The sequence below is a fragment of the Anopheles bellator genome, chromosome 1 (assembly GCF_943735745.2).
Source record: "Anopheles bellator chromosome 1, idAnoBellAS_SP24_06.2, whole genome shotgun sequence".
Classification (NCBI taxonomy): Eukaryota; Metazoa; Arthropoda; class Insecta; order Diptera; family Culicidae; genus Anopheles; species Anopheles bellator.
Genome location: NC_071285.1, coordinates 34,688,411 through 34,709,282, shown reverse-complemented (window position 1 = coordinate 34,709,282; position 20,872 = coordinate 34,688,411). Strand labels below are relative to the sequence as shown.

Sequence of the window (20,872 nt, the reverse complement as noted above, 5' to 3'; positions counted from 1 at the left end):
TTTGTTTGTTGCTTCCTTGTGCCCCGCTGTTCGAGTTAATTGAAGTGTGGTTTTGCAATTACAACACACCAAACGTTTCGCTCGTGTAATGTTGTACATCTTTGGACCGCGACGAGGCACATGAAGTATAATTTTCCATCAGAGTTGATGATCGTCTTTTCTTTCTAGGATTTTTTTTTTCATTTGCATATAACCACCCCAGTAGAGTGGGGTGCCATGTGATCCCTGCACGCTGCCTTTTGGTGGGTGCATTTCGCATGACGGACAAATTTTCCACCCACTTCACTACATCGTTTTCTCACCACACCACTATAATGATTTCATTTGTCTGCCGATCCGCCACCAGTCGTCCACCCACCGTCTCTTCACGTCCGTTATGCTCACTTTGGCACAGAAAAAGGCGGAGAGCAGTAATCGTTGCCGAGGACCGGAAACTGAGAGAATTTATAATTGGATCTTCAAAATATGCAGCGCTTGGCAGACACTCGGGGCATGAAGACGTTTCGCTATGCGTCCACGCCTTGCGGGGTGGAAAAGGTTTGCACAGAAAGTCACACTTGCACTTTCTTGCACAGAAAAGTTCGTCGAAGTCGAACACCAACCCCATCCAACTCCGGTGGGAATATTTATTCTGATTTCTCAACCGGAAAGCGGCGTTCGAGGGTCTGGCACTAGTCGGTGCGTCGACAGGAAAGCGACACCAAACGCCAATCAACGGAAGCGAACCATGTGCACCTAGATTAACATAATCCGGAGCTCTGGCCTTGATGAAAGGAGTCCATAATTTCAGGGTGACAGCATTGACTTTTCCCATAACCCCCTCCAACCACAATCTGAGTCTCTTTCCTGATTTTCTTCGGAATTGTACCGCTATGTATAATTCATTGACGACCGGGCGCCACGTCATTCGCCTTAAGATTCTCAGCCGAAATTAGGAGTTCAGCACGGAACGAACCGAACCCACACGCAACACCGCAATAAATATTGGTTGAAAAAATAAGGTCAGCGTCTCTTCGATTGGAAGAACCTGCGAACGTAGCGCGCCAGCCCTGAGGACACACGAAACGGCGCAACGGCTCCGGAGAGCTGCAATAAAAACGCACTGTTTCGATGACGCCGACTACCACCACTCCGATGGAACCAATTACGCTTTTAACGCTAGTTGTCTTATTTTTTTCATAACTCTCACGGTCACCGCCCGTCGTCATGGGGAGCGAGTTGCGCCACTCCCAGCGAGTCGGTGGGCGGCTATAGACGGTCCACCGGATTTTGGGAGACCCCACAGAAAAGTTTCTAAGCGAGGAGAATTTAATTAAAACACACATCCACCGCCATGCTGCTGCTGCTGGGGATCTGATGTGCAGTTCGTGTCAATTGATGTTGACTCTCTTTGGTTGTGTGGCACGAGGAGTAATAAAACCACTCGGAGTAGTGAAGAAGACCCCTTGGAAGACCGTCTATGATATGCGTGGCGCTCGTCGCGTTCTGTGGCGCAAACAGCGAGACATTAAAGAAGCCTAACAACAGCCCTTCCAATGGAGCACGATACAGCACTTCTGTGAAGCAATAGGCACAGTTCCACTTCTAGTTCAGTTGCACCAAGTTTGCGTAGCAGCCCTTCTTATGGCGCCAGTTTGAAAAGAAGATCGATCAAATTCGGACCCCAGCTTTCAATGACAGGTAGCCACGAGACTAGTTCCACTCAGCTATCAATAGAAAAATATCGGTACATGTATCGACGCTGCTCCACAACATTGCACACCTATTATTTTCGATAACGCCCAGCACTTCTTGGGCGCGCTTCCGATGGTTGCGATGCGGTCAGCAATGTAGAACTTGCGCGACATGTGTCTTTTGGTGGTGGCGTGTCGCGTTCTTATGTTCGCTTGTTGACCGCCACCACACTACCAGTCACCTGCAGCAATTTGCTGATACTTATCGATTTTCGTTTGCCGTAACGTCCCAGTTCCATTATTTTTCCCCGATCCGACAGGTCGTCCGACAGCAAATGTGAACTGGACATGGACAGGTTTTTCCAGGTGACACAAAAGTAAAGCACGTAGTAAGGTGTATTGCTTACGAAGTAAGGTAGGAAACTCGGATTCTACAGTTGGCAAGAAAATTTTATGATGCACTCAAACATCACAGTGACACGAGATGGAAAAGCACTACAGTTACAGACGAACAAGTTAGGTAAAGAATATGCAAACTACAGAATACGTTACTTTTATATATGTACGTATCAACTTCTGTTTAATTAAATTAAATTTTGATTGCGTTACATTTCAATGCCTCAGGAGATATGGAACAAAGGCTCACGACTCTCACGACGAATGCAATCTGGTCTGATGGTAATCAGCTCAGCCGTTTGCAATCCAATTTTACAAAAGTTTCGATAGAATAGTAACATTTTTTGCGAGGCAGAATAAGGGTAGAAAAGCAACTGTGTCATCCATTGAAAAGGATTTTAAATATGAATCTTTGCCATAAGATTATGCTGCTACCTTCAGGACCCACAACCCTGCAGGGGTTTATGGCAGTTCCTTGGGCAGCTTGAGTTGGACAAAGCAGGCACACGATAGCACAATGGCCGATACGGGTTGTTGAGGGTGCGCTAACGGAACAATCATCCACACATTCTACCCAGAAGCACAACGCTCACCCTTGGCCATTGTTGGCGGGGCCGTAGGTGAGAGCGTGAATGAGTCACAACACGTAAGATCCCGTTGAACCATTCGCGTTCTCTGCTTAGGGCCCTCGAGGCATGGGCAAGAAGTTGCCATTTTGTTCTCTTTCACACTGCACACCTTTTTTTCTGGTTGCCGCCAATCGGCTTAGGACCTCCGCTATCTAGCCATTTTTCTACAATGCAACGCGTGCCCTAGACAACCTATTCGTGTTACGTAATAATAAAACGTGTACGCTTTTGTAGAGCAGCAAAGGAGGATTTATGTCGTTGATGGTAAAATTATCTCTTAAAATGCATGTTTAAAATGAAAAGTTGAGGCGGACCAAACATTGCTTCGTAAAACGACCTATCTATCGGTAGCAGTATGCTGCTGTGTGTCTAACAGGTAAATGACCGGCACCGTCATCATCATTGGCATCGGCGATGGTGCTCCACATACTGGGGGTTCCACTGCAGGGTGCGCATACACTTACTAACAGCAACGAGCGAAAATTGACCCTCCATTTTATGCACCCATTACCGGCCGCGGACGGTTTATTGGGGTCGTAGATGCATGAACTAAAAACAGACACATGAAGCCATTGGCAGGGGCAAACAGGCGCGTACCAACGCCAACTGGGACTGGGAGTTCTGCCACCACCCAACCCAACCTAGTTTAATGGCGAATTGCATTTTCCATTCTAAAGCCCGAGCTGAGAGCTACGGAAATTGCTTCCGACACGCGATATACTCTGGCCCGGTCGGAAAATGAACCAAATCTGGTGAATTGATGAAAAGTGGGGAAAGAATATTTGAAAGAGAAAGAGAGCGGTGACATAGAGGCCGAAAGTGGGGCTGTAAGCAGCGCCAAAGAGCATACCACATGAGATGGAAAGACTAACTGCCCGATGCTGTGTTACAGAGTCGCTCCAACCAAGAATGAAAACCCTGAAGTAAACATAACAGTGGACGTTGCATCCGTGAGTCGAAGCGACGAAGAAAACCCAAAACGGTTCCGATGCCTTAACACAAACACAGATGTTCGTGCTCTGGCCAGAACGAGGCCGCCGACTAGAAGTTGTTCGGTGAAGGGTTGAAGATTAAACGCAGACAAACACACCCGCCCGTTTCAACTCTGAGAAAGAGCGTCTCTGTGAACCTCTTTCCTAGCCCCGCGCCATGCGGGCCATTGTGACAAGATTCAACATGATGCTGCTCTGCTGGTCGAGTTTATGCTTGCCGCAGCAGCGACAGCGGGTCTGAAGAACAGTTACGTTAATCATCATTAACTCCTTCGTCTGCGTCATCGCTCCACGGGGCCAGGAGGAACTGCAGTCGCAAGAGCGACACATGAGGCGCCCACCGAAAGGAAAAGAAAAACGGACACGTGGTTAGAAACCGTAATGAAGGTTAAACACGGCAAACGAAGACCACGCGGCAATGGATCTCTCTCTCTCTCTCACACACACACATACCATCCGACAATGGCAGACATTTTCCCTTCTGTTGAAACCGCTACTCAGCGTATCGAGTGCGTAGTGGCCAACTACTTCAAACTTGAAACCAACCGCTGCCAAGTATTGCCAAAACGCGCTGAATCGACAGCAGACCTCCAGAAATCGATTTCGTGGTCCGTGGTCTTAGGATGAAAGAGTCCCCCTAGCCCTGCACTTGCTTCAATTCCAAACTCCTGACACACTTCTGGAGAACGGAGGATGCTACGGCGATTCGACGAGCGATTAGTGTCGAGTGTGACTCAAGAAGCCATCGTCTGCCGTGGAGTGGAGAACTTGGCGAGTCAGCGCGGACTCCGCGCGTCTGATGGCACACTTTCCTCCTCGGCACGGCAGTGTGAAAGGAATGACATCTTTTGGTCTATCGTTCGCCCCGCTAAGGCGCGCAGCTTCAAAATGTAGAGTACACACACCGGGGATAACCTGTTCCTGCGAACGCGGCACGGCTTCGTACGTGATGTAGGAACTTTTTCTAACGGAACCTTCCCTAATGATAAGACCATAACACAACCTGTCTCTGAGCTGGGCTACTCTTTTGAGCATTATCTTCGGTTTGCTTGCCTTATGCCGGGAGTTCCGCGTTTCTATCGTAATGGCGACAAGGCTCTGTGGCGTAGCGCGTAGAATATTTCGCCATCCTTGGTAACGGAGTGCATTTTGGGTTAGGTGGTGATGCCGTTCCGAATGCTTACCCAATTTACTGGTTCCATTGCCACGGTCAATAAGTGAGAACGCAGCTACAAAAAAAGATGTAATTGTGCTGGCCAGGCACGCGATGGACCCTCACACCAATTCACAGTACATAACGCACATAACGAAGCGCGAAACGAGGATGACCTTTAAGATCAGTGAGCCACAAAAACGCTTCGAAAGCAAATGTTATTAAAACCACCGTGTCCGTGTGGATACCCTCTCCAGCAAAAAGCATGTCGGCCACAGCTGGTCAGCTGTCAAAAGTGCGAAAAGTCCGAACAGACACCGGTCGTCGGGCAGGTTAGCCGGTCGATCGATTGTGTTACCATTCCGAAAACTGTCAACATCTGAGCCACGCCAATTTGGGGGCCTAACGAACGGTTTTGTCGCGAAACGTGTCCCGTCCCGTATCTATTGTTTACAAAACAACCAACGGCACTTCGGGACGTGGCGAAAACGACAAAAAGCGCCCATTTGAAATTACCAACGCAAGCATCCACGGATGCGGCACCTGAAGCGGTTTATCAGCAAACAAAATTCGAATGGCCACATCATGCACGCGCTTGTGAGTAAAGCTTTCCGGTAAATAAACCACACACAACGCTGCGGGACAAGCGCAAGTAAAACACACAGCAACAGTGTGACATTGTGCGACAACAACAGTGTGAGAGCACTACCTACCATTTCCCGTTTGCGATTCTACCCCAAAACATGGCCCATTCTGACCAGAGGGCTGTAAATGACAAACAATAATAGTAGAAACTTTCCGGAAGCGGGGCCTCTCGCTCTCCCTGCCGATGAAGGCCAAACAGCAACATACTCATATTCGCGCACCGGACACCGGAAAACCATGAATCTACAAATGAAACTCATCTGCCGGAAGAGGCACCAGCTTACGCACACACGCACGCACACCTGACAATGACGGCGATTTCAAGGAAAAGTTCTAAATGAACAACGCCGTCCATTTTCGGGCGGAACAATTCGCAAACGACCATCAGAGCAAAACAATGGTGGCGCAGGTCCGCCGCTCCGGGTGTCGTTCCGCATGGGTGGCAGCACCAAGCCCTGGCATAGGCCCTGGCAACCAATTGGCGCCCGCACCCACCCCAGGTCTCGGTCAGCGATGGGGGTGCGGAATCAGCTTTTCCGGTAGGCTCACTGGCACATAAGGCAAGTAGACTTATCGGGGCGTTGATATGACTTCTGATGATGATAGCCGCCAGATAGCCGACACCCCGACATTGTTGCTCAACGTGTTGCACGCCGATCACACACCACGGTCACGGCATGTAATTCGTTGAAAGAAACCAACGCAAGGTTCTGGTGGGAAAACCTTCGCCGAAACTGGTTTCATTCGGGCCAACAAAAGCACACGAGCACGCTAGCCGCCAAAAAGAGGAACTTCGGTTTGACGTGCATATAAAAAGCTTTAGAAGAACTCTGGTCATCAGGCGAAACAAAGCAAGAAAGATCGTGGCTGAAAACGTCTCCTTTGGATGTTTCGGCCGTGTCCTTCACGCCGTTAGTCTACCCGGTGCAACATCAGCAGCATAATGCGCCACTTCTTTGTTGTCTGCCGGTTTAACAGTAGCAGTAGCAAAAAGGGTCCGTTCGGAAGATATCGAAAGTGCCGAAAAGGTGGCACATTTCCAACAACAACACTGTGGTCTATATTTTATGCTACCAAATATCCCCGCTAAGCACCTGGTTCCCGCTGCAGACATGTCGTAGCCGCAGAACGGTAATGTAAACAAACTGTGCGACAAAAAGTCTTACAAAAAAAAGTGGATAAGTAAATGTTACGTATTGTTAGCGATCCCGTTAGTCATGGATGCGAAAGATTCATACTTTTTAGTTTTAATTGTGTATTGAGGGGTTTGTAGTTTAATCGCTTGTGTCTCGCATCGAGATTAATTCTTAAAGGTGAAACAAAAAATTAACATGAAACGGACTAGCATTATCTGAAGGGATCCGTTGTCGTTTCCGTTGGGTTGTCGCAAAAAACAAAAAGGGAAACTAGCATCTCATTGTGCTTTTACTGCCCTTATCATATATTTGATAGAAGAAGAGTGCGAAACGTGGTTTTGAACTGTTTCGACAATCGGTTCACACTTTCCTTTAAAAAATGCATTGTTTTTTTATACAAACCAACCTGAGCCGTTTCTGTTCCCGTCAGTCGGTAAATAATCACGTTTCGGTGATGTGGTGGTGTGTCGATGCTCTTATGCGATGCGTAAATGGCAGATATGACCAGCAGACGAACACGCACGTAAAGATAACTCCTCGCCAGCTTGTTCCACGCCCGTCAATGGTTGCGTATCACATTTTTTGATAAACAAAGCGAGGACAATATTTCGATAGAACATCCCAATATTTTCCCGTTTTGGCTCTGAAATGCTTTGCCCTACCCCAGGATTCACACCACGTTACACGTAAGAGTAACTTTTCGCGTAATAATAAAATTAAGTCAAATTAATTCCAGTAAATTGAATCAACGCCCTTCGAACCTTGGGAATATCCAATCATCGGTCAGCGGCGAGCTTCCGCCTTCGATCATTCAAACTCCGTCCGAAAAAAAACTTCCCATGCGGCAAACGTATGGCTCAGCAGAAAACCACTCAATGACGATAATGGAACCGAACTAATGGAAACCTCGTCTTACAAAATCCCATAGTAAACGGAAAACGATTCGTGTCGGCATCGACCAGGAAGAGTCGTCATCGTACACCGTTTCTTGGCGCAAAGTTTACTGAACTTCCAAACAACCAATAAATTTGAAACCAATTAAGTGCTGAAGATTCACAATGCCTCCAGCGGTCGATTTGGTTCATGGCCAGAACAAGGCAATCAAGCGCGCCCGACCCATGCTGCTCGCGGGCGGCGGCCTTCGATTGGAAAAGCTAGTTCTATTTTTTGCAATGGGTTCCCTCAAGTCATGTACAAAGCACAACAAAGCCCTGTGCATTCCATTTTGCACATTGATATAAATTTTGTTGAAACACCATTCGATGGAATTACAAGGCATTTTTGTACAAAGTAAATGTAGATCAAAGGATACCATTACAAAATTCCCAAAGGCCACATATATTCAACCTACACAAACGAGACCGGATGTCCTGGCTTATACATACCGTGGTTATTGCAATCTAGTTAACCGGCCGGAAGCTCACATGTGTACACTTTCTTTCTCGGGTCGCAACCGCGGTGCGTGAGAGATTGCTCTCGTGGCGCTCGCCGCTCTCAGACTCGATTCTCAGGATCTTCAGCTCAAGAATGGCGAGCTCTCTCGCTTTTCCCTCTTTCCCGCACTCGCGAACCGCGCCGCCGTTCTCACTTCGCTGCGTTTCAGCTAGCCCGTTCTCGCTCTGTCACCTGCGAAGGACGTGAGCCGCGAGTGAGAGGGAGAAGTACGCACACAGCGTGAGGCGAGCCCAAAGCAGCGCTGCACAAAACAAAGAACGAGCCTCTCAACAAAGATGGCAACCGAAAACGCACTTCGGATATCTATTGCTGCTTTGCGGGCTATCGAACTAACAGAATTTCATGCTGGCAGGATGTACTTTTCATTCATTTTTCTTGCGACACTTCTTGCGCCACCCTATTGCACTGATCTATCCCAGCATAGCACACACTCTCTCCCACCCACGAATTCTCGCACTCCTTCGTCGTGCAGAACACTGCTCCAGAAGCAACTTTTCACACAGCACTACTTCATTGTCGAAGAAATCTGCGGCAAGGTTTGAATCTGCCGCAGCAATCAACACTTTACCTCACTCACCGGGAGAGGGCGGAGGCAGCAAAAACACCGCCGAAGGCGACTCTAGCTTCCGGACGAATTCGCACACCTTTGGCACCTCAACCACACATCCTACCGCTTTACGCTTGAACTTTTGTTTAAACTCTTTCTCTGACAATTGACAATTTCTGTTTATCTCGGTCTATGTTGCTATGCTCTTTGTTGCTCAGCGTTCCAGGGGTCTGTTTTTTGCCTTCCCGGTCTCTTTTCTCTCTGTACTTCTCTATTCTCTCTCGTTTCTCAGATACTGGGCAGCCACATGAAGCGAAAATAAACGATCTGACATTTCATACCATGTTCATGCCAATGTAAGTTCGTATTTACTGGTGTAGCAATAAAATCTAAAAAAAAAAGAAAAATATATTCAGAAATCAATTTATTTCTCTTCGATTTCTGTTTTCTACGAACAAAAACACGAATGTAAGCAAGTTTGACATTTCGGTTTTATATTTTAAACCGGCCTCAGGAAGCGTAAACGGTTTGGCGTTTTTACCTCCGATTTACGTTTCATGTGGCCGCCCAGATAGACGGACAACGCAATGAGCACAAGCAGTAGAAAGAGAGAGAGAGAGAGAGAGCGTTGCATCAGAAATGTATCGTGAAATGTCAGAACGCATTTGAAAACTCACAGCATAGATTGTTCGTTAACGGCTTCAAACGGAACGTTATGTACTCAAAACTCTTTTTGATTTTAGCAAACTCGACCTTCAAATCCACCTGGCATTGTTGGCACAGCTACAATGTGATTGCAAGCTGGAATTATCGACTGGTATCGACTGTGGGTATGTATCCAGGCTGATCGCAGATTTGCAATGACGTGCTTCGCAGGGGTTGCGGATTCATTGTATATTGCCAGGATTACAGTCCAATGATGGCGTCCGAGCTGAATCCGTTCCAGCTTAGGTAGCTCGTGAGTCGCACACGAACAGCTGACCGGCCACGATCGCAGCCAAAGACTGAGTAATGGAACAAGTGTATGCCAATAGGGCCTTTTGAAAACAATAAGCAGACAAAACGATAACAATAACAACAAGCTTACATCATTTTTTCTTTTTTTTCGATTTTGTTGCTATACCAGAAAATATGAACTTATATTATCCTCTGTTTGTAAACAAAGCGTTTGCTAACAATGTTTACGGTCGGATTCGCGGTCGGCCGACCCGTAAACGTTTCGGCCGAGGCGTAAACGTTTTGACGTTACAAATTAATTTTACGCTTCGTGTGGCCTTCCAGATACGCTTCTTTTGTTGGAAATTGGCAAACAAAACAAGGCACGATTCTCGGTTGAAATGTTGCATTAAATTAACAATTTAGATCCGACATTTGCCTCATCATTTGGAAATTTTCCCACAAAGTCTGAAAACAAAAAGAAATTTGTGCTCTTCTGAGCATTCACGAACACATTTTGCGATACTGGCTTGTCTGGCACTAGCTCCAATTTCTGGTCACCGCGCTTCCGTCACACGCGAGATCTGACAGTCAATACGTCAAAATCGGCGAGAGTGTTCTTGCGCAAGAAAGTGAAAATTTTATCTCCAAAACCAGTTTACTGTTCCGCGCCGGGTATTGTTACTTTGAAAAAGTTTGTTCAAAAAAGCTGTCCGCTTTGTTCTTCTCGTCGTACACCATGTCGACCTATCTGGCCCTGCGAGCCGTACTGAGCCCGAGTAAGTTTGTTGAAGGGTATACACCACCGCATGAGAAGTGAGGTTACTTTCATTGCCTTGTATCGTTTTTATGCTTCGGCCGGGATGGTGCAGTCGCGAGGAAGACGGTCGCCCAGATCCTGTCCGTAGGCAGTGGACTGCACATTGCACGTAACGGTGCGGCGGTGCTTCAATCGCATGCCATTCCGGTAAGATTTTACGCCGAAAAGGAGGTGTTCAAGCGCGACAAACCACACTGCAACGTCGGAACGATCGGTCACGTCGATCACGGAAAAACGACGCTGACGGCCGCAATTACGAAGGTGCTGGCCGATAAGGATCTGGCCGAAAGCAAAAAGTATTCCGATATCGACAACGCACCGGAGGAGAAGGCCCGCGGTATCACGATCAATGTGGCCCACATCGAGTACCAAACGGAAAGCCGTCACTACGGTCACACCGACTGTCCCGGCCACGCCGATTACATCAAAAACATGATCACCGGCACGGCGCAGATGGACGGTGCGATTCTGGTGGTGGCCGCAACGGACGGCGCTATGCCGCAAACCCGGGAGCATTTGCTGCTAGCGAAACAAATTGGTGTCAACTACATTGTGGTTTTCATCAACAAGGTGGACGCAGCCGATCAGGAGATGGTGGACCTGGTTGAGATGGAAATCCGTGAGCTAATGTCGGAGATGGGCTTCGACGGTGATAATGTACCGGTGATTAAGGGTTCGGCCCTGTGTGCGCTCGAAGGGCGCGAACCAGAAATCGGAGCCAACGCAGTGATGAAGCTGCTTGAGGAGGTTGACAAATACGTTCCGACACCGGTACGCGAGTTGGACAAACCATTCCTGTTGCCGGTTGAATCTGTGCACAGTATTCCTGGCCGTGGTACGGTAGTGACTGGACGTTTGGAGCGTGGAACGGTGAAGAAGGGTCAAGAATGTGAATTTGTTGGCTACAATAAGGTACTTAAACGAGAGCTACGAATTCAATCAGACACCTGATTCGACAATGTTTTACAGGTTATTAAATCCACCATCACCGGAGTCGAGATGTTCCACAAAATTCTTGAAGAAGCACATGCGGGTGATCAGCTCGGAGCACTGGTGAGAGGAATTAAACGCGATGACATCAAGCGTGGCATGGTCATGTGCAAGCCGGGTACGATGAAGGCAAACGATAACTTCGAGGCGCAGGTGTACATTCTCAGCAAGGATGAGGGTGGCCGCCACAGACCATTCACCAGCTTTATCCAGTTGCAAATGTTTTCCCGCACTTGGGACTGTGCGACGCAGGTGATCATTCCTGGTAAGGACATGGTGATGCCCGGCGAAGATGCTAAGCTGCAGTTGCGACTGATGAGACCTATGGTGCTGGAACAGGGTCAGCGATTTACCCTCCGCGACGGTCACATTACGCTCGGTACGGGTGTCGTCACGAAGCTACTGACGCCGCTCTCCGAAAAAGAGCGACTATCGCTAACTGAAGGCAAGAAGGCCCGTGAAAAAGCGGCAGGTGCTAAAGCGTAAACCGCCAGAAGGCAAATTTGCTACGAGCTCCAAAGTGTCGGTGTGTGTCTGTTAAGCTAAGTGAACGAAACCCGGTAAGCTAGTTGTTTAGAATGGAAAATTAAACTGTTTCACCCAATCGATAGGCAAGGTGAGACCCAAAACCAAAAGTAAAGCACCTAATTCTTATCATCATGCAGTAAGACAAAAATCAAACGATCGGAATTATCAACAACCATGTATACAATACTTAACAAAACAACTCGTCGGACTCGACGACGACCACCATTTATTCCTTCAACTGTATCGGGCTTTGGACCGTTTGATGGAAGTTTTCCTCCGCGTAACGCTTTGCCTCACGCAAGGCATTTTCGAGCATCGTCTCAAAGTGCGACATCGTCACCTTGCGCGCCTTCATATTGCAAACTTCTGCCGGATTCTGACCCTTCGGCGCAGCAGTTTGTGCCCGGAATTCGTGCGCCACTTGCGCTAGCCACCGTTCTGCGGTGAAGCGATCGCTAACGAACGCCTTCGGAATGGTCGCCCTCGCTTTCACCTGGTTATCAGTAAGGCAGATGACCAGAATCGGTCGATCAGGGCAATACCGTGTTGCCTTGCTCAGCTGAACATCGTCGAGAATGATGGAACATTCGAGGAAGTGTACGATGAAGCGATGCTTTTCGCTAGTCGGTGGGCGCTGCTCGATCAGATTTCGCATCTCAATGTCGACTAGTTCACGTAATGATTCGCGGGAACGATCTTTCAGCCGTTGATAGAGTGACCCAATCACATCGAGGCATCGTTGACGTACGCAATATGGCAAGTGAATGTTATTATCCATCCCTGTCAGCAATACATTCTTCAGTCGTTGCATGCGTGTTTCGATGATCGTAATATTCTCTTGAGCCTCGTTCTGTTCCGCGTCTTGCTGCAGCTGAGCCACATCGTTCTGTATCTGCTTGCCGAGAAAGTGTACTTTCGTTGCCGCCGGCCCAGCGCAAGCATGGAAGGCGAAGCAACCGTTCTTTGACTGGGTCACATTCGTTATGGCAAAGTCTTGCAGCTCACCGGTACCGGTGGCGTGAGTTCCACAGCACAGCTCTTGGGAAGTTTTGTCGCCAATGGACACTACCCGCAACCCCCGTTCGGGATAGGTTTCACCCGGAACGGTTGTTACGGACGCGATGTCCACCTCGGAAGCATTGCAAACCCGCACGCTCACTGGTTCATTTCGAGCAATAACAGCACGGATTTCCGTTTCGATTGCTCCTATTTGATCGAGTGTAATCTTCTCTCCACTAACGGCAAGTTCCAACCTTAGTCCCTTCTCCCACACGCTGCTGGATCGTTGACACATTGGATGTGGGACAACCTTCCGGACGATGGCATTCAACAAATGGGTAGCCGTGTGGTTAAAAGTGAGCATCGTTCTTCTGGCAGTATCCACCTGGAGCACAACATGATCACCGACAGAGAGTGCCACACCCGGTTGCTTCGCAATCGAGTGGACGATAAAGCCTTTGTGCTCGTTTACCGACGATATCTCAACGGAGATATTATCTGCGCTACCTTCCCGAAGGATTGTAAGCTTCCCAGCGTCACTCTGTTGACCACCGGATTCACAGTAAAAATTACTTTGTGCCGTCACCAAATGCCAAAGATTACGAGCGGCATCATCAAGCAAAATAGTCACCCGCGTTGTGCACGGTGCCACGTCATAAATGCGCTTCTGTGCATTAAATGCATAGTTATACCTTTGCTCTGTTCGAGTAGGTTTAACATGATCACCTTCGATGCTGTGCTTGAGCTGTTCAAATGCGGACAACCGCTCTTCTAAGCGACTCGCAAGCTCATGTTTGAATCCTTGCTTCAGTTCAAGAACATACCGCTCGTAATCCCGGAAGTCCAGTGAAAATTTCAACATGTTGCTCAACTTTTCAAGCAGCTCCTCGTCCAATCCGTACGTATCGTACATTTTGTGGATCTTCTCTCCTTCGAGTGTACGGGCGTTTGACTGTGCAAGTTCCTTGATAGCCCCGGCAAGTCCAGCATGCTCCAACACTTCAGATTCGTCGAGCTCGGGAAAGCGCTTTATGAGTGCGGTGGTTTCCGAGGATCGTTTCGAACACAGTTTTTCGTAGGAACGTTGCTCATGATCGAGAATCTGTAAAACAATTGGAAAATTGTTGGCCATTTCCGGATAGACGTCGCCCAACACTTCGACAACGGCTGGAACCGTCTTTTGCAGTAAATCGTGACACTCGAATGTGCCTGCAGCCAGGGCGAGAGACTTCCTTATGATCCGCCGAAGCTTGTGACTGCAAACCGAGACAGTAATACTATTAGTAGAAATACACATTTTCGCACCATCAACCAGTTATCCTCACTTTTGCGATGGAAACATCCCATCAGCCAAACAAGCCGTTATCAGGCGACTATGGTCAGCCATCACCCTGTAGGCGGTGTCCAACTCGTACTGGACACTGTTGCGCACAAAGCTACCACCATAAGGAACTTTTTTCGTCACCTACACCAAATACACCATTACAAAAATTGGAAGAGTCACCGACGAATGGCCATTTACCTGTTGAATTCGCTGGAAGATCGGCGAAAACAGATCGGTATCATAGTTGCTGTGCTTTCCCTGTAAATGGGCAACGAGCCGCTCAAGGCCCAGTCCCGTATCCACGTGATGCTGAGGTAGATTTCGGATAGTTCCTGCGCCATCGAGCGATCGGTTGTACTGTATAAACACGATGTTCCAAATCTCTGTGAGGTCGGGCATGCCAGCATTTACAAACTGTCGTCTGCTGATTGTATCCTTGTACTGGTCGGAAAGATCGAGATGAACTTCTGTGCACGGACCGCACGGGCCACTTTGGCCCATCTCCCAAAAGTTATCCCGTGTACCAAACGGAAGAACCCTTTCACGGGGAATGCTTTAATAAGTAGAGGTTACAATAGTATTACAAACACGAGGGCCATTAAAGTATAGAGACACATACCCAAGGGACAACCAAATCTCCCGGCACTCGTCATCAGCCGGAACGTTAAGATTTGCATCACCACCAAAGTATGTCACGTACACCCGGTCCATATCGATTCGGTAAACATTTTTCAACAAATCCCAAGCCATCTGGCAAGCTTCCTGTTTGAAATAGTCTCCGAACGACCAATTGCCAAGCATTTCGAAGAACGTGTGATGATAGCTATCCGTGCCGACGACGGACAGATCATTATGCTTTCCCCCTACTCGGACACACTTTTGCGAATTGACGGCACGCGGACACGGCGGGTCGGAAGTGCCGAGAAACACGTTCTTGAATTGATTCATGCCAGCATTGACGAACGCAATCGTACTATCGCTAAACGGGACCAGCGAACTCGAACGCACCAGCCGATGGTTGTGTTTCACAGTGAAATAGTCAATAAACTGATGCCGTATTTCATTCGCACTTGGACCGGCTCGGGAACCCGATAGGTGGCGCACGCCGCGAACTGCCGGCATCCAAGTTCGTAGTGTGAAAAACAATCGAAAAATCATTGTTTATGCCCTTCGACCACAAATATTATACAACAATCCCGGCACATTCAACCTGACGAAGTGTCACTTTCGCAGGTTAAACCCATTTGTTTACATCTTGTTTTGTGACAACCAAAGAAGAAAACAAATCAAAACCTATTGGGTGTTTTGTGATTTATTATCACAATCAAACCGAAGGGTGAAATTCCGGAATATTTATTCTTCGCCAAGTTCTAGCCAAATTGAATTTTGAATTAATCATTTTTTGAAAATCGGTCAAGTGCAACGTGAAACAAACATCAGTTTTGCTGCCATGACAGTTTCGGCCGCCATGACAGTTTCGCGTTTCTCGACGAACGCAGCAAACGCTGACATATTTTTGTTGTGCATCACCATCCTGAGGACGCTTTTCTTGCGCGCTGAAAGAAAAGAATCTCTCTCAATTTCCTATTGATCACAGATTCTTAAATGTAACGGTGAGGTCCTAGCAAGTGCAGTGCTTATTACTGGATTCTCGAGTGTTCGTCGGCCAAAATGCATCGTCGCGGTGGAAAAAGAATTCGCATGAATGAGCCTCCTCCGTTTGAAGAACCGGAGCAATTGTATCAGAGGTAAGTTAAAAACATTCACAGCCGCGTTTCAGATACAATTACCTCTTTGAATTGTGCAATCGCAGTGAACCACAAAATGAAAGTTGGTCTTCTGGAGGCCATGATGATGCCGCACAGCCAGAAGAAACGGGAGAGCCTTCCCGTGGCCGAATGACCCGTTTGCGGGCTCGTGGTGGAGTCCCACTGAAGGCGCCGATTATCGAGGATGACGATGATGATTTCTTTTTCGAAAAGGAACACCAGAAAAAACGCAAAGCACCAGGACGAAAGCCGAAGGAAGTGGTGCCGAAAGAACCAAGTGAGAAACCGGTGCGTGTTTACCAGGAGCGAGAAGAGCGTGTAGTCGTGACCGATCGTGAAAGTACGACCGACGAGTCAAGCCTTTACTACATCCTGCGCCACTCGAAACAATCAATCGCGACCATCGTGGACGATTGGATTGAACGCTACAAGGCCGACAAGGACTCGGCACTGATTGCATTGATGAACTTTTTCGTGCACGCGAGCGGGTGCAAGGGCAAGATCACACCCGATATGCAGCAGAACATGGAGCACACGGCCATTATTCGCAAGATGACCGAAGAGTTCGACGAGGACAGCCACGAATATCCCCTGATGATGTCCGGCCAACAATGGAAGAAGTTCAAGATGAACTTTTGTGACTTTGTACAAACGCTCGTGAAACAGTGCCAGTACTCGATCATCTACGATCAGTTTCTGATGGATAATGTAATTTCACTACTGACCGGGCTGTCGGATTCACAAGTGCGAGCTTTTCGGCACACGGCTACACTGGCGGCCATGAAGCTTATGACGGCCCTTGTCGATGTAGCGCTCCTCGTGTCGATCCACTTTGACAACGCCGCTCGGCAGTACGACGTGGAGAGAACAAAGTCCCGCGAAAAGCGAGCCCCTGACCGTGTGGAAACCCTTATGGCCCGACGAACGGAGCTGGAGGAAAATATGGACGAAATAAAGAACATGTTGACGTACATGTTCAAGTCGGTGTTTGTGCATCGTTACCGCGACACACTGCCGGACATTCGGGCCATCTGCATGTCCGAGATCGGCATTTGGATGATGAAGTTTTCGTCCAACTTTCTGGACGATTCGTACCTCAAGTATATCGGCTGGACGCTTCACGACAAGGTGGGAGACGTGCGATTAAAGTGCTTGCAGGCCCTTTTACCACTGTACGAGAATGAGGAACTCAAGGGAAAACTTGAGCTATTTACGTCGAAATTCAAGGATCGTATCGTAGCGATGACGCTCGATAAGGAGTATGAAGCGGCAGTACATGCGGTCAAACTGGTTATCAACATTCTCAAGTATGTATAGACATTTATTATTAGATATATTTCGCGAAACCTTTAATCATACTTTTAACAACCCACCAACCTGTAGAAGCCACCAGGACATTCTAACGGATAAGGATTGTGAAATCGTTTACGAATTGGTGTACTCTTCCCACCGCGGAGTAGCACAGGCGGCAGCCGAATTTTTGAACGTTCGTCTATTCTGCTTAGATGTGAATGCCCCAGTAACATACACTCGGAGCGGAAAGAAGCGTCTCCCGAACACGCCCCTTCTACGTGATTTGGTGCAGTTCTTCATCGAGTCCGAGTTGCACGAGCACGGCGCTTACCTGGTTGATTCATTCATCGACAGCAATCCAATGTTAAAAGATTGGGAGTGCTACACGGATCTGTTGCTCGAAGAGGCGGGCCCAATGGAGGAAACTCTTGATAACAAGCAAGAATCCACACTGATCGAGATTATGGTGAGTGCGGTGCGCCAATCGGCTACCGGGGAGCCACCAGTGGGACGCGGCAGTAGCCGGAAAATGACACTGAGCGCAAAGGAGATCAAACAGGTGCAGGATGATAAGCAGCGGCTGACGGAGCACTTCATTCAAAAGCTACCGCTACTTCTCCATCGCTACAGTGCGGATGGCGAGAAGTTGACCAATCTCCTGGCAATCCCACAACACTTCGATATCGAGCTATTTACAACATCGCGACAGGAAGCGAACCTACAGGCACTGCTGGACAAAATGACGCACGTTATGTCAACTCATGTCGATCGTGAGGTGTTGGAAACGTGCGCCAAAACTCTCGAATTTCTGTGCACCGAGGGTAGTGCGATTTATGCGCGGTGTGATTTGGCACGATCGAATGTCATTGACGAGTGCGTCACCCGTTACAAGGAAGCGATCGATGATTATAGGACGCTGATTGCCGGCGATGAGATTCCGAATGAAGATGAGATCTACAATGTTAACATTTCGCTCAAAAAGGTGTCTATTTTGTATTCGTGTCACAATCTCAATACTTGGAATCTGTTCGCCTCGCTGTATCAGGACATCGAAGAACGGATTGCACTAAGTAATGCCGAAGATGACAGTCAGCAGGACGGTATACCGAAAGAAGCACTTGTGTACTGCATCGAAGCATGCTTCTTCTCAATCAACTGGGGTTTGTTTCATCTCGAAACGACCATGGACCGGTCGCAGGCCGCACAGGAAGCACACGAACTGAATCGCGACTTACACAAATACCTAGCCGCCTGCAGCCATCTGGTGCGCTTCGACCGCGAGTCCTCCGTTCGTGAAGCGGCCTACTCGTCGATCTGTGATCTTTTGGTGGTATTTTCCGATCAGCTTCGCAGTCACGTTGACGAGAATGTACAAACTTTGGTCTGTGCACCAACCGAAGAACAGCACGCGCTGCTGAACGAGTTTGTTCAAGCAACGGTTTTTTCTACCGAGCAGGAAGAAGGTCATGACGAGACCCGCATCGAGGAGCTGCACAAGCGCCGCAGTTTTCTGGCCGCTTACTGTAAGCTGATCGTTTACAACATTCTACCGATCAAAGCAGCAGCGGATATTTTCAAACATTATCTGCGTGTAAGTAGACATTGAAGTCCCACGATCTGTGGACATACAGAACAATTTGCCTTATATGTTTTTTGCCTTACGCAGCATTATGACGAGTATGGGGATATCATCAAAACGACGCTTGGTAAAACGCGCGAAATCAACAAAGTAAACTGTTCGATGACGATGTGTTGGAGTTTGATTAAACTGTTCCAAGAGCTCCAAGAAACTATCGGAGATGGACAGCGTGTGTTGCGCAACTCGCAAGAGTTCCAAGACCTGAAGGAACTTGCCAAGCGTTTTGCGCTCTCGTTTGGATTGGATGCCGTAAAAAATCGGGAAGCCATCACCGTGTTCCATCGCGCTGGAATCTACTTTGCCGTGACAACACCGAACGAAGCGCACGAAGATCCGTCGGCGGCTCCCCCGTGCATCGCCTTTCTGGAGGTGTTGGCCGAGCTGACGAACAAGCTCATAAAGCAGGATAAAAAGTTAATGTAAGAGTGTTGCATCTCGCAACGGTATAAGGTCTGGTAGTAAAACTTTCATTTTTCTTTACTCAGTTTAACCTTTCTGGAACGTCGTCTAAAAGCGGGTATTCCATCGAGTCGCTCGGAAGATTGGCAGCCTCTGGTCACCTATCGCGTTTCACTGTTGCACGGCGAAACCGATCAGATACCAGTGCCCTCGAAGCGAGCTTACACCCGCAGAAAGAAGGACGCCGATCAGGAAGACGACGATGATCACGATGAAGATGAGGACGAGTACATTGGTTAATTTATTACCGTACTTCAAGCATTAAAACTGTTTCGCTTCACATCACTTCGCGGGCGAAATGGCAATTATCCATATACCAGTAATCTATTCGTGTAGTGGAAAGATACGCCGAAGAAGGGTTCTCTTTAATAAAACAGTAATATTGATTGCCACAGTAAAAAGATCAGTGTATGAAATGATTTCGGATACCTTTTTAATCGATTAATAAATTGCTTCGCAGTGTTCAGCAACCGCAAGGCAGTGTGACCTTCCCGCCAGACGAACTGTCAAAAACATATGCTTGGATCCACTAACTCGGAACTTGCAAAGAGAGCTCGTAAGATTTAGTTCAAAAAGTGATTTACTCGCAATGCTGGCTTTTCAAGCGTGTTTATACGTGTAGGTGCTGTAGTAACTGCCTTACTTATAATAGTAAATGTTGAGGAAATGTGCTAATATTCTTCTAGCAAAGCCGTCCTGTTGCTCAAAGTGTTTGTTAAGTAACAGCAGGATGGCCTTCTAACTACAGTGGAAAGCATCGTTCATCCTGCGCTCTGGGTGCAAGGTCCAAGAGAACATGAATAGCGCCACACTTCGTATACGTTTGATAGGCCACTTATCGGGATTGGGCTCTCGGCGGGCATCAAGCTCGAGCAACGGTGATGGCAATGACGCAACGAAAACAGATAATGTGCCTGAGGTAGGCTGCCTTTCCGAAGAGCTCTAATCTGGATCTTACGGGCACGCCTTTCTCTGTTGCAGCTTCCACCCGAACCAACCACTTGCTGCATGTCCGGTTGTCAGAATTGCGTTTGGATACAGTACGCGGCTGAGCTGACGAAAATTCTGGACGACGGAGGTGACGCTGCTCGTGAGATTGTATTGCAGAAGATCACGGACCCTAGCTTGAAAATGTTTCTCAAAATGGAACTACAGAACATGCCGCCCGGCAAGGACGATACCTCTTCGTAGTACCTCACATGTACCTATCTCGAGAATCGAGATCCCATGCCATCTCGAGCATCGCACCTAGGGCCAGCTGTGTGACAACGGCTAACGTTGCCAACTGCTCTATCAACGGTGGGTTATGTACCATATGTAATGTATATAATAGTTATATGTATAATAGGTATATAATATAAACAACGATTTCTTGTTTTCAAGAGTATTTTCAATTATTTCTACGATGGTTAACATGGATGTTATCAAGATCGAAAATATGATCTTTTCGTTAATTCGTTCAGTTGGGATTGCGATCAATTTTATTCTT

General features: G+C 47.8%; 5 protein-coding genes across 6 annotated transcripts in view; 3 read left to right on the top strand and 2 right to left on the bottom strand.

The window, feature by feature from the left end:
* Positions 1–8,375, bottom strand: part of LOC131205599 (prominin-like protein) — a 31,975-nt gene extending 23,600 nt beyond the window's left edge. The window contains exon 1 of the mRNA XM_058197765.1: positions 8,010–8,375. The gene's annotated coding sequence lies outside the window, so the exon portion shown is untranslated. The remainder of the gene's footprint in view (positions 1–8,009) is intronic.
* A 1,804-nt stretch (positions 8,376–10,179) lies between these two features.
* LOC131205601 (elongation factor Tu, mitochondrial) lies at positions 10,180–12,197 on the top strand. The gene is made up of 3 exons (XM_058197767.1): positions 10,180–10,341; positions 10,435–11,294; positions 11,352–12,197. Exons 1-3 carry the CDS (start codon positions 10,302–10,304, stop codon positions 11,856–11,858), a joined length of 1,407 nt encoding a protein of 468 aa, XP_058053750.1. The 5' UTR covers positions 10,180–10,301; the 3' UTR covers positions 11,859–12,197.
* On the bottom strand, positions 12,124–15,345 carry LOC131215486 (alanine--tRNA ligase, mitochondrial). Its single transcript, XM_058209875.1, has 4 exons — positions 14,843–15,345; positions 14,422–14,776; positions 14,225–14,364; positions 12,124–14,155 (listed from the first exon to the last, which is right to left on the bottom strand). The coding sequence occupies exons 1-4, from the start codon at positions 15,343–15,345 to the stop codon at positions 12,127–12,129; spliced, it is 3,027 nt and encodes a 1,008-aa protein (XP_058065858.1). The 3' UTR covers positions 12,124–12,126.
* A 387-nt stretch (positions 15,346–15,732) lies between these two features.
* Positions 15,733–19,768, top strand: LOC131205600 (cohesin subunit SA-1). The gene is made up of 5 exons (XM_058197766.1): positions 15,733–15,971; positions 16,037–17,299; positions 17,376–18,876; positions 18,952–19,343; positions 19,410–19,768. The coding sequence occupies exons 1-5, from the start codon at positions 15,895–15,897 to the stop codon at positions 19,621–19,623; spliced, it is 3,447 nt and encodes a 1,148-aa protein (XP_058053749.1). The 5' UTR covers positions 15,733–15,894; the 3' UTR covers positions 19,624–19,768.
* Positions 19,769–19,891: 123 nt separating this feature from the next.
* Positions 19,892–20,754, top strand: LOC131216684 (oxidoreductase-like domain-containing protein 1). Of its 2 annotated transcripts, none has more exons than XM_058211240.1 (3): positions 19,892–20,001; positions 20,070–20,302; positions 20,365–20,754. In XM_058211240.1, exons 2-3 carry the CDS (start codon positions 20,180–20,182, stop codon positions 20,572–20,574), a joined length of 333 nt encoding a protein of 110 aa, XP_058067223.1. In that variant the 5' UTR covers positions 19,892–20,001; positions 20,070–20,179; the 3' UTR covers positions 20,575–20,754. The 2 variants fall into 2 exon arrangements, with proteins under 2 accessions (XP_058067223.1, XP_058067222.1); XM_058211239.1 differs by having other exon boundaries at positions 19,923–20,005.
* The last annotated feature ends 118 nt before the right edge of the window (positions 20,755–20,872 follow it).

Coding starts and splice junctions, on each gene's coding strand:
- LOC131205601 (XM_058197767.1), top strand. CDS start 10,302: ATGTCGACCTATCTGGCCCTGCGAGCCGTACTGAGCCCGA. Junction 10,342..10,434: donor GCGAGCCGTACTGAGCCCGA/GTAAGTTTGTTG, acceptor GGGATGGTGCAG/TCGCGAGGAAGACGGTCGCC. Junction 11,295..11,351: donor AATTTGTTGGCTACAATAAG/GTACTTAAACGA, acceptor AATGTTTTACAG/GTTATTAAATCCACCATCAC.
- LOC131215486 (XM_058209875.1), bottom strand. CDS start 15,345: ATGCCGGCAGTTCGCGGCGTGCGCCACCTATCGGGTTCCCGAGCCGGT. Junction 14,365..14,421: donor TCTTCCAGCGAATTCAACAG/GTAAATGGCCAT, acceptor TATTTGGTGTAG/GTGACGAAAAAAGTTCCTTA. Junction 14,156..14,224: donor GGGATGTTTCCATCGCAAAA/GTGAGGATAACT, acceptor CTCGGTTTGCAG/TCACAAGCTTCGGCGGATCA.
- LOC131205600 (XM_058197766.1), top strand. CDS start 15,895: ATGCATCGTCGCGGTGGAAAAAGAATTCGCATGAATGAGCCTCCTCCG. Junction 15,972..16,036: donor CCGGAGCAATTGTATCAGAG/GTAAGTTAAAAA, acceptor GTGCAATCGCAG/TGAACCACAAAATGAAAGTT. Junction 18,877..18,951: donor TTTTCAAACATTATCTGCGT/GTAAGTAGACAT, acceptor TGCCTTACGCAG/CATTATGACGAGTATGGGGA.
- LOC131216684 (XM_058211240.1), top strand. CDS start 20,180: ATGAATAGCGCCACACTTCGTATACGTTTGATAGGCCACTTATCGGGA. Junction 20,303..20,364: donor AAACAGATAATGTGCCTGAG/GTAGGCTGCCTT, acceptor TCTCTGTTGCAG/CTTCCACCCGAACCAACCAC.